The sequence below is a fragment of the Bufo gargarizans genome, chromosome 9, assembly GCF_014858855.1.
Source record: "Bufo gargarizans isolate SCDJY-AF-19 chromosome 9, ASM1485885v1, whole genome shotgun sequence".
In the NCBI taxonomy this organism is placed as follows: domain Eukaryota; kingdom Metazoa; phylum Chordata; class Amphibia; order Anura; family Bufonidae; genus Bufo; species Bufo gargarizans.
The window spans coordinates 151,254,694-151,272,076 of record NC_058088.1 but is presented as its reverse complement, the minus strand read 5'-3'; the positions used below and the strand labels follow the sequence as shown (position 1 = coordinate 151,272,076).

Genomic DNA, 17,383 nt, shown 5'->3' with positions numbered 1-17,383 from the left:
TGTGCCATCAGAGCCTGAAGCGAGGCATTAACGTTCTGAACCTGAGCACAACCTGCATGACCAGGCACCTGCATGCAAAGCATGAACTGCAGTGGAGTAAACACCTTAAAACCAAGGAAGTCACTCAGGCTCCCCCTGCTACCTCTTCTGCTGCTGCCGCCTCGGCCTATTCTGCTGCTGCCGCCTCGGCCTCTTCCTCCGCCTCTGGAGGAACGTTGGCACCTGCCGCCCAGCAAACAGGGGATGTACCACCAACACCACCACCACCACCTCCGTCACCAAGCGTCTCAACCATGTCACACGCCAGCGTTCAGCTCTCCATCTCACAAACATTTGATAGAAAGCGTAAATTCCCACCTAGCCACCCTCGATCCCTGGCCCTGAATGCCAGCATTTCTAAACTACTGGCCTATGAAATGCTGTCATTTAGGCTGGTGGACACAGACAGCTTCAAACAGCTCATGTCGCTTGCTGTCCCACAGTATGTTGTTCCCAGCCGGCACTACTTCTCCAAGAGAGCCGTGCCTTCCCTGCACAACCAAGTATCCGATAAAATCAAGTGTGCACTGCGCAACGCCATCTGTAGCAAGGTCCACCTAACCACAGATACGTGGACCAGTAAGCACGGCCAGGGACGCTATATCTCCCTAACTGCACACTGGGTAAATGTAGTGGCAGCTGGGCCCCAGGCGGAGAGCTGTTTGGCGCACGTCCTGCCGCCGCCAAGGATCGCAGGGCAACATTCTTTGCCTCCTGTTGCCACCTCCTCCTTCTCGGCTTCCTCCTCCTCTTCTTCCACCTGCTCATCCAGTCAGCCACACACCTTCACCACCAACTTCAGCACAGCCCGGGGTAAACGTCAGCAGGCCATTCTGAAACTCATATGTTTGGGGGACAGGCCCCACACCGCACAGGAGTTGTGGCGGGGTATTGAACAACAGACCGACGAGTGGTTGCTGCCGGTGAGCCTCAAGCCCGGCCTGGTGGTGTGTGATAATGGGCGAAATCTCGTTGCAGCTCTGGGACTAGCCAATTTGACGCACATCCCTTGCTTGGCGCATGTGCTGAATTTGGTGGTGCAGAAGTTCATTCACAACTACCCCGACATGTCAGAGCTGCTGCATAAAGTGCGGGCCGTCTGTTCGCGCTTCCGGCGTTCACATCCTGCCGCTGCTCGCCTGTCTGCGCTACAGCGTAACTTCGGCCTTCCCGCTCACCGCCTCATATGCGACGTGCCCACCAGGTGGAACTCCACCTTGCACATGCTGGACAGACTGTGCGAGCAGCAGCAGGCCATAGTGGAGTTTCAGCTGCAGCACGCACGGGTCAGTCGCACTACAGAACAGCACCACTTCACCACCAATGACTGGGCCTCCATGCGAGACCTGTGTGCCCTGTTGCGCTGTTTCGAGTACTCCACCAACATGGCCAGTGGCGATGACACCGTTATCAGCGTTACAATACCACTTCTATGTCTCCTTGAGAAAACACTTAGGGCGATGATGGAACAGGAGGTGGCCCAGGAGGAGGAGGAGGAGGATGAGGAAGAGGGGTCATTTTTAGCACTTTCAGGCCAGTCTCTTCGAAGTGACTCAGAGGGAGGTTTTTTGCAACAGCAGAGGCCAGGTACAAATGTGGCCAGCCAGGGCCCACTACTGGAGGACGAGGAGGACGAGGATGAGGAGGAGGTGGAGGAGGATGAGGATGAAGCATGGTCACAGCGGGGTGGCACCCAACGCAGCTCGGGTCCATCACTGGTGCGTGGCTGGGGGGAAAGGCAGGACGATGACGATACGCCTCCCACAGAGGACAGCTTGTCCTTACCCCTGGGCAGCCTGGCACACATGAGCGACTACATGCTGCAGTGCCTGCGCAACGACAGCAGAGTTGCCCACATTTTAACCTGTGCGGACTACTGGGTTGCCACCCTGCTGGATCCACGCTACAAAGACAATGTGCCCACCTTACTTCCTGCACTGGAGCGTGATAGGAAGATGCGCGAGTACAAGCGCACGTTGGTAGACGCGCTACTGAGAGCATTCCCAAATGTCACAGGGGAACAAGTGGAAGCCCAAGGCCAAGGCAGAGGAGGAGCAAGAGGTCGCCAAGGCAGCTGTGTCACGGCCAGCTCCTCTGAGGGCAGGGTTAGCATGGCAGAGATGTGGAAAACTTTTGTCAACACGCCACAGCTAACTGCACCACCACCTGATACGCAACGTGTTAGCAGGAGGCAACATTTCACTAACATGGTGGAACAGTACGTGTGCACACCCCTCCACGTACTGACTGATGGTTCGGCCCCATTCAACTTCTGGGTCTCTAAATTGTCCACGTGGCCAGAGCTAGCCTTTTATGCCTTGGAGGTGCTGGCCTGCCCGGCAGCCAGCGTTTTGTCTGAACGTGTATTCAGCACGGCAGGGGGCGTCATTACAGACAAACGCAGCCGCCTGTCTACAGCCAATGTGGACAAGCTGACGTTCATAAAAATGAACCAGGCATGGATCCCACAGGACCTGTCCGTCCCTTGTCCAGATTAGACATTAACTACCTCCCCATAACCATATATTATTGGACTCCAGGGCACTTCCTCATTCAATCCTATTTTTATTTTCATTTTACCATTATATTGCGATGCTACCCAAAGTTGAATGAACCTCTCCTCTGCCTGTGTGCTAGGCCTAAATATATGCCAATGGACTGTTGCAGTGGTGGCTGACATGAAGCCTGATTCTCTGCTATGACATGCAGACTAATTCTCTGCTGACATGAAGCCAGATTGTCTGTTACGGGACCTCTCTCCTCTGCCTGGGTGCTGGGCCTAAATTTATGACAATGGACTGTTGCAGTGGTGGCTGACGTGAAGCCTGATTCTCTGCTATGACATGCAGACTGATTCTCTGCTGACATGAAGCCAGATCGTCTGTTACGGGACCTCTCTGCTCTGCCTGTGTGCTAGGCCTAAATATATGCCAATGGACTGTTGCAGTGGTGGCTGACGTGAAGCCTCATTCTCTGCTATGACATGCAGACTAATTCTCTGCTGACATGAAGACAGATTCTCTGTTACGGGACCTCTCTCCTCTGCCTGGGTGCCGGGGCCTAAATATCTGAGAATGGACTGTTCCAGTGGTGGGTGACGGGAAGCCAGATTCTCTGCTATGGAACCTCTCTCCAATTGATTTTGGTTAATTTTTATTTATTTAATTTTTATTTTAATTAATTTCCCTATCCACATTTGTTTGCAGGGGATTTACCTACATGTTGCTGCCTTTTGCAGCCCTCTAGCCCTTTCCTGGGCTGTTTTACAGCCGTTTTAGTGCCGAAAAGTTCGGGTCCCCATTGACTTCAATGGGGTTCGGGTTCGGGACGAAGTTCGGATCGGGTTCGGATCCCGAACCCGAACATTTCCGGGATGTTCGGCCGAACTTCTCGAACCCGAACATCCAGGTGTTCGCTCAACTCTACTCAAGGCCACTTGACAAGTTATTGAGACATTGGCATTTTTTGTGGGGATATACCCACCTTTGTTTCAATAAATTGTTTGAGATGAGGAAATTGCCATTGCACGATTCTAATTAAATGCCCTACTTTCATGATATAATATCACTGTAGTGTGAACTTTTTATGTTTTCCATAAATTTCACCTGAAAACCAAATATCCCTAACTTTTTGTGAGCAGTGTATATATTATTCTAAAGGTCAATACAGTGATCTCTCCCATGATTTGTTTGTATCTAGGACTGTAACTATAATGTTATGAAGTGAATGTGGATCTGCTGTGTCTCTTGAACAGATTTGGCTTAGAAGTGTACAGCTCTTCACTAGTGATAGACGAACATCGGCCGGGACGGTTCGCGAACGCGTGTTGGCCATCAAATGTTCGCGAACCGCTCATTCGCAGCAGGCCTCATTGACTTTAATGGCAGGCGAACCTGAAAAACCTTCAGGTCATATTTCCAGCCACCAAATACTTACTACAAGTGCACAAATTGTCCCACAACATGGACAGTGTGTAAGGGATCGTTTCTTTTCAGGGGTCACACTCACAGATATCTCACCAGACAACGGATTTTCATGTCCAAACTGTGCATTTATTTTGACACTCTTCTCATAAAATATAGTCCAGTTATACATCACTGGGTGGCGTGATGTTTCCGCAACGCCACCACTTAAAACACAAATAAACTGCTGCCCGTCTAAGCACTACCTAAACAAAATACGTCCCTACCTAACTTGTAGAGCACAGTTCATACATGGACATTATATGCAGCTTTCCTCAGCCAACAACAATACAGCAGCCCCCAGGCTGTGGCAATTCCAGTACCTTTTGGTGGAGTGTGGCCCAGTAGTCCTCCCGACTCTGGCCGTGCAACCCTCATTCTCTAGACGTTGCTAGGTCCCCCAAACAAAGCCTTGTGGCCCCTCAGTCCTCCTGACTGAGACCACACACAGAGCCTCTGCTTCACAAAACAGTCTCGTTCTCCCTCCCCAGACTGACACACTGGGAGGCGCTTTATGCCAGACTGAGCACCTCCAGCTGTTCCCACCTGTGATGGACTAGGGGTGTGGACCGGACTATCCACCCCTTCCTTGCCTCTAACCTCTGTGAGATCTGTCACTATCTCACAAGTGACATACCAAAGGGGGATCATTGGCAAAAATTCCCACAAAAAATATGTATTTTAATCAGGGGCCATTTTTATGCATCTTAAAGGGAAACTATCAAAAGTGTGCTCTGCTGGACCCTAGAAAAATGTTATTTTAGGCCACGGGAGTACAGGTCCCAAAAATTAGGCATTCACCTGACAGAAAAGAACTTGTGATTATGTGGCTGGAGGTACATTAGGTGGTCATTGAATAAAAATTTTACTGTAAGCCACTGTAGTATAGGCCCCAAAAATTAGGCATTCACCTGACAGAAAAAAACTTGACATTATGTGGTTGGAGGTATATTAGGCGTTCACTGGATAAAAAGTTTACTGTAGGCCAGTAGAGGCCCCAAAAATTAGGCATTCACCTGACAGAAAAGGCCTTTTATGTTGCTGTATATACATAAGAAAAGGACTATTCTTTGTTCTGGCTGGTGGCGGATATGTGTGGGCTGGCATGAGGAAATTCAATTACACTTGGTAGTCACAGGTGTTGAATTCCTCTGAGATCCATGCCTTATTCATTTTTAGAAATTTGAGGTAGTCCACACTGTTGTGAGCTAGGCGAGTGCGCTTATTGGTCACGATCCCGCCTGCTGCGCTGAACGTTCTTTCGGACAGGACACTCGACGAGGGGCAAGCCAAGAGTTCCATGGCAAATTGTGCCAGCTCTGGCCACAGGTCAAGCTTGCACACCCAGGGGTTCCTTGCTTCTAAGAGTGTCCACATCGGCCGTTAACCCGATGTGGTCAGACACCTGTTGGTCTAGGCGTTCCCTGAGGCTGGAACTGGAGGGCGTCTGTCGATTGGTTGGCTGCAAGAATGATCTCCTATCCGAAGTGACAACACATCTTCAAACCGCCCTCTTCTTGCAGGCGTGGTAGGATTTGTACCTGCACCTGTTAAGCTGTGGGTGGAAATTCCTCTGCCAGCACCCGCAACAGCAGAATTCAGCATCTCTCGCATCAAGGCCTGGAAATGCTGCATTCTGCCAGCCCTCTGTGATGCTGGTAACATGTCTTCCATTTTGTGTTTGTACTGGGGATCTAAGTACATTGCCACCCAGTACTGGTCCTTGCCCTTTATGCTTTTTATACGTGGGTCCCTCTTCAAATACTGGAGCATGAAGGCCCCCATTTGCACTAAATTGGAAGCAGTGGAGCGCCCTGGCTCCTGCTTATCGCCCAGGAGAATGTCGTCCTTGGTCTCCCCCCCTCCAGCCACGGACAACACCAGGGATCCCCGAAAAGTTTAAAGTTCCCTTCAAAGCCTGCTCTTCTTGCTCCTCCCCCTCCCCCCAGCCACTATCCTCATCTGACTCTTCTTCAGACTCCTGCTGACTTGTCTCAGATGGAGTAGCCCCCCTGGGAATTCATTCAGCATTGCAACTTCCTCATCTTCCAGCTCCTGCTCCTCGACGGCTTGATCAATGACACAACACAATGCACACTCCAGAAAGAAGGCGTAAGTTACATTGTCACTGATGTCGCTGGCTGCGACTGACCAGTTTGGTGATCTCATCAAATGGCATCAGTAATCTGCATGTGTTGCGCATGAGCTGCCACTGGCATGGTGAAAAGAAACCAAGCTCCCAGAACCTGTCCTGCCGCAGAGTTTGTACAGGTAGCTGTTAACGGCACATTGCTGCTGTAGCAGCCTATCAAGCATATAGAAGATGGAGTTCCAGCGCTACAGGCTGTCACAAATCAGACAGCTGATGTGGTGTCGCCGCTGAACATCAGCAAGGCGAGCCATTGCCGTGTAAGATCTTCTAAAATGAGAAGAGATTTTCCTGGCCTGCCGAATGATGTCCTAGACCCTGGGGTATTTGGCAACAAATCACTGCACGACTAAGTTCAGGACGTGTGCCATGCATGGCACCAAGGGCGTAGCTATAGGGGGTGCAGAGGTAGCAGTCGCATACCGGGCCCAGGAGCCTGAGGGGCCCGAAGACCCTTGTGTTGCATATTTGGTGGAAGCAGGTATATCAAACCCCTTAATCAGTATTTCGTGGAAGCAGGTATATCACACCCCTCATCAGCTTTTTTGGGGGGGGGGGGGCAACAGGTATATCACACCCATTGCAAATAGTTGTTCCAATAGTGTTTGTCCTTCTATATAGTTGCAGTATCGCAGCAGAGTCACACAACTGCTGCACAATACAAATGTACTATAATATACTTTATATGTTAAAAAGTATATTATACGTATATCACACCCCTCAATATATTACACCTATAACAGTCCTTAAAAGGACTTTTGTGGCCCCTAATTGCTAGCGTTTTGTGTCCCTAACAGTCTGTCCCTGCTCCACAAAGCAACTTCTCTCTAAACTGGCAAAACACAGAATGTAAAATGGTTGCCAGATCGGGTTCTTTTATAGGGTGGGGGTGTGTCCATGTGCTAAAATATCTCAATTGGCTATCCTGTCCCACCTGATGGATGTGTCATGGGTCAAAGTTTGGTGCAATGCAAAAGAATATGGCACTGGCGGACATCGCCATATGTTCACCTGTTTGGCGAATCGAGAACGCCTAAAGTTCGCTGCGAAGGCCATCTATACTCTTCACACTTTAACTTCTGTACAGCGATCTGGTCTCCACTGCAGGGGAACTATCAGGCTGCTAACTCTTTTAGTTGTCTCTGTTCAAGTGACATGCATGGGAATGTAGAGACACCAATGTGGAGCATCAAGGCATGAGGCAATACCATAGTGAAGGATAGACCAAAGTCAAGACAGGCAAGCTTTGTGCAATCCAATAAACAGTCCATAATCAGGGCACGCAGCTCAGGGTCAGTAAGAAAAACAGGCAGAGGCCAGGTCAGCAGCAAAGGTTCAGATTTGATAATCGGGCAAGAATCAGTACACAGGCGGATAAATTAGAAACAGAACACTTTTGTAAAAAACTAGAGAGAACTAGTACCTATTGTAAGAGGGTAAAGTTCCTTAAGTACCCAAAAGTGGCCAGCCATTGGCTGGAGAAGATTTGAGTGCGCATGTGCTGACCCTTTAAGAGCTGGAGGGAGCATGCATGCTCTATGAACACAGCATGAAACTTGCCGTAGCCAGTGCGGAGGTGGACTGAGCAGTACTTTTCCAATGACTGGCCAGCTGGGAGGAGGAGGGTAACGCTGACATGTATGATCTGCCAGAGCCCAGGAGTGATGGAATGGGTGAGGAGAGTGGCCACTGTTCCCACTGTGAGCAGTGAAGCGGTGGTAGGATCTTACCACTGCCATAACATGGCAACAATAAGGGAACATACGTCTACAGGAAAGATGTTTTCTACATTGAAAAAGATTCTTTGCTGTAATAAAAGGGAGACAATGGACCTTTCTGTCAGAGGACGTTGGGATGGTGAACTCACTGAAAGTGTTTATGAGGGGCAGGGATGCAATTCTTGGATGTTCAAAAATATTACCAGTTATAATTACTAGACTTGTGGAGAAGGCTCACTGATCCGGGAAGTTATTTTGAATGCCAGATTTGTAGTCAGGAATATTTTTTCCCCTAAGATAAAGAAAATTGACTTTTATATCATGAGGGCTTTTACCTGCCTCTGGATCAACTTTGCAGGAGAATAGGCAGAACTCAATGCTCAAATGAATTTCATAAGCTTTAATAAATAAAGGCGTTATTTGACATATAGTAATTATGGCATATTAATAGGGTATGCCATCAATGTCTGATTGCTGGTGGTCTAAATACATAATAAGGGTACATAGATCAGTACACAACAGGTTCTACAATATACTATAACTATTCAGTGTAAGATAACCACAATTCATTTTTATTTTAGATTGTCACAGATAAGGAACATATTCTTTTCTTCTCTGTATTTGATGAAACGCTTAGCTGGTACCACACAAAAAATTTCCAAAGCTCAGAAAACATAACAAGTGACATATCCCCAAGAGAAAATTTGCTGTACAGTAAGTATACTGTGATGTTATAACCCCCAGATCACAATTATTTCTGTGAATTTCAAGTAACAAACACAGAGCTCTCCTTTTTCATGAATTTTTTCTGCTGGCTTCGACCATACAAGCTTGGCTAAAAGGGAATCTGTCAGCTCCAAAACACCCACACCCCCCTCACCAAACTAGAGAAAGCTGTGTATATTGTAAGTGATTCAGAGTTTAGTTATGTAATTTTTATTTTAGGCAGGGTGCTGAATCTACTTAAAGAGACCAATCCTGTATGAAGCCTTACTAGAAGTACTCAATGGTATAGAGACTTTTGGCAGAAAGAGAACCATCTTGCCAGTGACACCTATTGGAAGTGGCTCTCTATAAACCAAGATCCGACTTTCCAAGAAGCCTTGGGAGTTGACAAGGGAATAAAGCCAGGCCAGATATCAATCCATAAACAGCTGTTTCGGGGTGCCTTCCCCTCATTAGTATGGAGCTGGATTCAGGCAGGCTTAGGCAGGCTTTGCCAGAATCCCACTCCTACAAGATGGATATCTGGCTTGGCTATATTCCCTTGTCAAATCCCAAGGCTTGTTGGAAAGTCAAATCTTTACTCATAGGGAGTCACTTCCATTAGGTGGGTCTGGCAACATGGTTCCCTTTCTTGATAGATACCTCTTTTAATATTTGTTTCCCATAAAGCATTGCCAAAAAGTCTTCATACCAATAGGTACTTCCAGTAAGTCTCCATACAGGATTGGTCTCTTTAAGGAGATTCAGCATCCCGCTTAAGGCACTTCCAAAGCATCACACTGAGTTAGCTAGAATCCTACTCTCTACTGACGAGGGGCAAGCACCCTAAAAACAGCTATGGTTGGATATTTGGCCTTTTCTATATTCCTTTGCCAAATACCAAGGCTTGTTGAAAATTCACATCTTGACTCATAAGGAGCCACTTCCAATAGTTGGTGCTGTAGAGATTGGTCTCTTTCTTGGGAGTTACCTCTCTGCATAATTTGTATATTCATATTCACTTGAATTCTGATGCTGCGCTCCAATGAAGCAGCATTGAGAGGACTCCTGTGCTTATACACAGATTGGAGAGGACTCAAAGAGGAATCCTCCCCATGAATTTCACTGCTGGTTCGTTGGAGCACAGCATTGGAATGCATGTGAATATGAAGATAAAAATCACATAACCAACATAACCAAACTCGGCATCACTTACACTGTACGCTGCTTACTCTAGTTTGGGTGGTGTTTTGCAGCTGAAAGATTCCCTTTAAAATATATGTATTATTACTGGGGCCAGGCAGTGAAATTAGAAAAATGTTGCTAACTGATATTGTTAATGCAGATTAATGTTCATGTTCACTTTGGAATGGACAGAATTAGGCGTGCACAGAACTAGCCTCACCTTTATTGTTTCTATTTACCGGTATTATTTTTGCATTGATGTATTTTAAAAAAAAAATCACAATTTTTAAAGGTTCGTCTGGGATTATGGAGTATCTGTAAAGCTAGTCAGCAGCTCTGTCATATTTGACAGTAAGAATAGCACACCACACAGCACTCACTATTCTAGCTTTAAAAGTGATGGACACTGCAGTTGGGGTCTGATGGGTGTAGCTGGGATCTTCCATACAATAGCTCAAGCACTTCATCCTGGCTTCCATCCCAAAGTAAAATTTATATTGGCCTCTCACAGGAAGGGGTTGGAGCTAAGGGTTGTTCAGAACTATGAAATGTAGTTTAACATGCAAGTTTAAAAATGCTACTCTGTTTAATAATACATTACCCACTGCTATATCAAGCATGCTTTTCCTCCAATCTATTTTACTTGTTCACCCAATTGAGTAGAAGAAGATATCAACAAACTACTAAACTGGTACATAAAAAAATATACAGTACGTACACCAAGTTTATATGACTGTAAGTGCAGTATTTCTCAACTCAAATCCTCAAGTAATCCTGAAAACATGACCTGTAGGGGTCGCTGTAGTAGAGAAATGATGGTACCTAGTACGTCACAATCATAGCAAGCAAAAGAGCATAGCATGTGTTCATGCTCCATCCACCTCCAACATGGGCTCAGCTTTGTATGCTGCAGTACATGAACTTTCACCATTATAATGCAGGTGATGTCCGGTGTGCATTTATGGATTATTAGTAATAAAATCTGAATTTTTGCATCTTCCTTGATCTGCTGTGCCTTTTCTTGTGATATATGATCCTTGCCATCATCAAAGTAGAATAAGTAAAGCCATACATTTCTGTGCTATCTGCATTAAAACATAATTCATAATGTTGTTTACTATGCTGTATTAACCAATAGTTTTCTTTTCTAGCTATAAATGGTCTGGTGAGTTCTCTCCACCTCACTATTTGTCAGAATGAGGTCAGTGTATGGCATGTTTTGAATCTTGTTCAGGAAACAGAACTACTATCAATTTATTTTGGAGGCAGTACTTTTTTTGTAGACTCAAGCTATGAAGAAACTCTGACGCTCTTTCCAATGAACGGAAAGACTGTTATTATGGTCATGGAGAAAAAAGGTCAGTATAAGTAGTAAACTCTATGACATGGTAAATAGAAGTCAGTGGTATGATAGTTCTGTTCTATAGCTGTAGTGCAAAATATGAGCTAGTACTGCCCGAACAGTGACTTTTATTTTTTAACAACCCCTACAAATAATGTTACATGGGAATTTCCAACATTTGCTCTTCTTCAGTGGTTCAGCATATCATACTGTTCTCTTGTACTTGTAAATGCTGACATTTTTTATAATGATAATTCAAAATACTCTTAGGCCTCTTTCACACGGGCGTCAGTTTTTTTTGCCCGGATAAGAGGCGGGTGCGTTGCAGGAAAATGCGCGATATTTCCGCGCGAGTGCAAAACATTGTCATGCCTTTTGCAATCGCGTGAGAAAAATCGCGCATGTTTGGTACCCAAACCCGAACTTCTTCACAGACGTTCAGGCTTGGGATTGATGTTCTGAAGATTGTATTATTTTCCCTTATAACATGGTTATAAGGGAAAATAATAGCATTCTGAATACAGAATGCATAGTAAAACAGCGCTAGAGGGGTTAAAAAAATAAAAAATTTAACTCACCTTAGTCCACTTGATCGCGAAGCCCGGCATCTCCTTGTGTCTCCTCTGCTGAACAGGACCTGGGGTGAGCTGCTGCATTAAATAGAGGTTAAGGACCTTTGATGACGTCACTCCGGTCATCACATGGTACGTCACATGATCTTTTACCATGGTGATTCACCATGGTAAAAGACCATGTGATGACCGGAGTGACGTCATCAAAGGTCCTTAACCTCTATTTAATGCAGCAGCTCACCCCAGGTCCTGTTCAGCAGAGGAGACACAAGGAGATGCTGGGCTTCGCGATCAAGTGGACTAAGGTGAGTTAAATTTTTTATTTTTTTAACCCCTCTAGCGCTGTTTTACTATGCATTCTGTATTCAGAATGCTATTATTTTCCCTTATAACCATGTTATAAGGGAAAATAATAATGATCGGGTCTCCATCCCGATCGTCTCCTAGCAACCGTGCGTGAAAATCGCACCGCATCTGTACTGTGCTTGCGGATGCTATGAGATTTTCACGCTTCCCATTCACTTCTATGGGGCCTGCGTCGCGTGAAAATCGGACAATATAGAGCATGCTGCGATTTTCACTCAACGCACAAGTGATGCGTGAAAATCACTGCTTATGTGCACAGCCCCATAGAAATGAATGGGTCAGGATTCAGTGCGGGTGCAATACGTTCACCGCACGCATCGCACCCGTACGGAAAACTCGCCCGTGTGAAAGGGGCCTTAGATGAATTTCAAATGGAAAGAGGGAACTCATTCTACTAAGCACTGTAACCCACAACAATCTGCAGAATTTCTGAGCTATGGTAGCAGGGTCTAGCTGCATGCATAGACAAACCTAAATAGATAATGAAGTGGCAAAGTGCCCCAGAGAGTTCTGAAGCTCATCTATTCTGACTGATTTCCACCCTGACCTGTCCTATTACTTTGTCTCCACTCAGTCTAATTTCCATATCTGTCCAACAAAAAGTTGGGCCAATTATCTTTCTAAATATGCTTTTTGCAGTGTGGGAGGAAACCGCAGTACTCAGAGGAGACTCATGCAAACATGGGGAGAATATTCAGACTCCTTGATGAGATTCTAACTGTTGATCCCATTGCTGTTCTAACTAGAGTTGAGTTCTCAAAAATTCTATTCAGCCGGTTCGCCAAATTTTTCTAAAAAATTCAGTTCGATCTGAAATTATTTGCGGCGAATCACGTTAAAAAACGTCTATTTCCTGGCTTCTGAGAGCCTTTACAGTGGTGTAGAACACTGTGCCTTGCAGTAACACATATAGGGAGTCTGCTGTGGTAGTGAAACAATACTGTGATTTAGTATGACATGCAGATGACAGGCGTCGCTCTTAGAATCACTGCACACTCCACTTATTTAGGCAGTTACAGGGCCAAAACTGACTCAAGTGTGAAGTCTTACAGGTCAATGTTAGCGTCAAGAAGAAGCGCACTTCTTTTACACCGTCGTCAGCTGATTCCATATAGATGTCTACAGTACCTGTTCTATTAAACGTTTATACAAGTAGAGCCCCCCCGACAGAGTAGAGAGGGTGTCAGCAGTAAGTTTGTGTTGATGTCGCTGATTATTTTGCCCTTCCTCTTATCAATCAGAACAATAACCCCCAAAAAAACGGATCCTGTCTGTTCACTCGGTCAGCATTTGGTCAGTAATCCATCAGTATTGCTAAAGCCAAAAAAAACAGGAGTGGATCCAAAACAGAGATGAAATGTGAATGGAATATTTGCATGTCTTCAGTGTTTTGTACCCACTCCTGCTTTTGGCTACCAAATAATAATCCAATTCTGATGCAAAATAGGGACCATGTCATGCAGGCCTTACAGCTGTTAAATAGACAGGATCCGTTGTGTGTCTCATTTTTCCTTCCTTCTGACAGATCAGAAGAAGGGTCAAATAAATTATGATGTCAACCAGGCCGAAAGGCAAAATCGTGGCCCAGTCATGAAGTGGGGAGGGTGGAAACAGCATGATGAGACCACAGAGTGGCCCAATGACAGAGTCTGGATGTGGCAGCAGCATCAGTGGGCCGTAAAGGACATGTATTGTCCCTGACTTTAGTTACAGCTCCACACGTCAGCGCTGCCGTGCACTTTGGCAGACACCGACAGGCTCAAGGACTGGCCTACCTTCTGTTCTACATGTATGTGCAGGGCTGGTACTGCCTTTTTGGCAAATAAATGACGGCTTGGGACTCTCCACCTCAGTTTGGCACAAGCCATCAGTTCTCTGAAAGATGCAGAGTCCACCACTTGGAAAGGGAGGGACTGCAGAACCAGCAACTTGGCCAGGAGCACATTCATCTTCTGCGCCATTGGATGAGTGCACACATACTGTTGTCTCTTGGCAATCGTTCAATTGCTGATGGAATGACTGAAAATGAGTAAGAGGAGGAGCAGGAGCATCAGGACCAGCAGATGATGGGAAGACAGCTCCCTTTGGCTGAGGTGGTGGAGCCGTGACTGCCTGAAATCGGGTGCATGCCACTGGGTGATGCAGTGGTTCCTGCGGCAGGCTGGACCACCACATCGGAGCTACGGTTCTCCCAGGCCACTTTATGGTGACATATTACCAAAAACAATTTGAGCCAATGATGACATAAAAATTGAGACTAAGCTCACACATGTGAACACCATGCAAAAAGAATTACACATATGCCTATGGTATGCTACACCATAAATATCTAACAACCCAGGCGAAGGTTCACCAAAAGGGTCGTCGGCGCTGGCACAATCCTTGAGGAAGCACACATGGGTAATTGATTCTGTGTTTTATTTGTTTGAAGATTTGGCACTATTCACTTGCACTTTATTGTCATTTAATGTGGATGTTATGTTGAATCACTGCCCCTGTGTCTTCCTCTTGAGGATGCTGCCGTTCCCTGCACCTATTTTTTATGTATGGATTTGTTAATAAATCTACTTATAATTTATGCGGTCTGGTAGGTTTTTGTTGGACGCTTTATGGTGATGCTGCATATGTTGATGCAGGGCTGTGGTGCCAACATTGGCACCCTGAGCCACGATTCACCTTCTGCCCACAGATTCTACAAATGGCCATGTTCACTTCCTCCGGTGGCTTAACAAAAAACTGCCACACCACTGAGTAGGTGATTTTACCCCAACACTCCACACTGACTGACTGCTACCGCTGCTGCTTCCGTGAACCCCTGCACCACTAATTTCCGGGCAGGTAGGCTACTGCGAAGCGGGTGGTCTACCCCAGGCACATTTGGCTCCCGACCTCCGACTGCTGCCACCCTGCTGACTCCCGGCCATGCTAGCGACTTGCTGGGTCTGCCGCTGCCTCACGGGCAAGCTGCCACACTTTTCTCCTGATGACGATGAAGCCCCTAATTCACCCAGCTCCCAGGTGCGATGTCACCACCAGTTCTGTGAGAAGGTCTGGCAGACGTTCTTCTCTACCTCTTGCATGACATTCTTTGTTTTGGTTTCACTTTGTCATCTCCTTTCTTTCTCCCAGGTGTCACCTATTTAGACTAATTGTCTCCATTTATATTCCCTCACATACTGCCTCACTTTGCGGTTTATACTACTTCCTGGATGAGGTGTTCACTGCTGGAGGCTGCTGCTGCTGTTTCCTCAGATAAGTCTTTTTCCTTTATATGTGTTTCCTTGCTGGCTTGATTCTAGGTGACCCTGACTCCATCCGTATTAAGTGCAGGGAGCCAGTGGTCGTGTCCCCTCACTATTATAGGGTTTTCAGGTGTCACACAGTATTAGGTACGTGGGCATGCAATCGTCTACCATAGAGACCCTTGCATGGGCATAGAAGTCAAGGAGAGCTCTAGGGGTTTTATAGGGCTCACCCATATGCTCCTTAGTTTGGGATCAAGCCAGTCGGATGTTTATTTATAAGTTCCAGCTTTCTGCAACATCATCCGTGACATGCGATCAGCTACATCATCGAGTACTGTGTGCACTTCACTGATGTCCTCCTCAACGGCCTCTGGGTCAAGACCCACGCCACTCACCTCATCACTATTTTCCCGCCAACCGGAGGAAGTGGCAGATGTCTCCTCCACATTTTGTCTGGGCAGTAGCTGCTGACTGTCCTCTAGTAGCTCGTCCTCTCTGTATAGTGGAGCTCAGCCCACAGCATATAATACTTGTCTGGCTGAGGGCACAGAAAAGGACAGAGGCAGGTTGAGCACAGGGCCTGCTCCCGGGCGATGCCAACTAAGGGCTGTGTCTGACAAACCCACCGACTCCTGTTGCCACGCCCCCTTAGTCTGTTGCGACCTGTGCCTGCGCCAAAAACATTTAGGGCCTGGCACTTCTCTGTCTGACATATCGTTAGTTCAAATAAATAAATAGAAAGTAAATTAAAACACCCCAAAAAAGTCTGTAATTTCGCACTTCACCACACAACGGCTAATAAGCCCTTTTTTTTCTATTAATACACGTCAAAGAATTTTTAGAACATATAACTGCACTGCTGAATGGCAAATAGGCCCTTCCATTTTGTCACTTATAAATGCCAAAAAGGCTTTAGAACATATAACTGCACTGCTGAACAGCAAATAATATATATTTTTTTGCCACTAATACACGCCAAAAAGGGCTTTAGAACATATAACTGCCCCCCTGTCACAATAGGGAAACTCCCCACCGTCCAAAGTCTGAAATTAAGGAAAGCCACTAGGCCTGGAAGCCAGGATAAGGGAGAAGGACACCTTCCGTCGCAACCCTCATCCTGTCCCTGACCTCCTAACCGCACGAGCGAACCCAGATGGTAGGAGGGCTCATGCACCGGAACATGGGCCCTACTGACCTTATCGGTCCCTGCAATATGGAAGTCAGGAATAAGAGATGGCAGAATCATCCACGACACGGATAAATCGGACTCTCCCACAGGCCTAGTAACAAGGAGAAGACAGCAAGCAACAACAGAATGGCAGTTAAGTGTCCTGTGGCCAGATGATCACAGACAACAGAATGACAAGATCACTTACCAGAAGCCACAGCTTGCTGTCTTGTAGTTCCCCCTCTGGGGAACCCCATGGACCCCCTTCCAGCGGTGCAACAAACAGAACATGTCTAGCAACCATGCGGGATCATCCACACCATAGACAAACCACACATAGAACAAAGAACTAAAAAAACATCAAGCCATAAGTGCAGCAACACACATAACAACAATGGGGTAGGGTAGACATAGGAAAGTACTAGTGATGAGCGGGAGGTACCATATTCGATTTCACAATATTTCGCGAATATTCGATTAAATATTCATCGAAATCGAATATTTGTCATTTTTTCTATTTATCGCGAATAATATGCGTTTTCATTATTCGCATATTGTGATTTTTTTTAACTGTATAAAGCAACTGATTTTTCCCCTTCCCCCACCCCTCCTAGTGTGTGTCGTCTTGTCTTTCCCCCTCTTTTATGTCAACGTTTGTCTAGAATTATGGGCCTATGTACCTTTTATTTGAGGCCTTTTTAAGCCCTTCTGGGGCCTTTTGATTCCGCTGTCTATATTACAGCTGGTTGTTTGCAATACAGTTACGGTTACATGCTTGTACCATGTCCTTAATGCTATACTGCTGTTTAAGACTGCATGTCGCATTGTAACTATTTATGTGGTTTCTCTACTACAAATTGTGATGTTTCCTTTATGATTATAAATGAAAATAAAAACTTATTGAACCATAACTGTATAAGGCAACTTTCCTA

At 46.1% G+C, this 17,383-nt stretch overlaps 1 protein-coding gene across 2 annotated transcripts in view; it reads left to right on the top strand.

Moving 5' to 3' along the window:
* LOC122946268 (coagulation factor VIII-like) overlaps window positions 1-17,383 on the top strand; it is a 528,859-nt gene that overhangs the window by 161,482 nt on the left and 349,994 nt on the right. For both annotated transcript variants that reach the window (XM_044305770.1, XM_044305769.1), the window contains exons 12-13: window positions 8,450-8,582; window positions 10,910-11,116. In XM_044305770.1, the coding sequence (XP_044161705.1) occupies window positions 8,450-8,582; window positions 10,910-11,116 (340 nt within the window). The remainder of the gene's footprint in view (window positions 1-8,449; window positions 8,583-10,909; window positions 11,117-17,383) is intronic.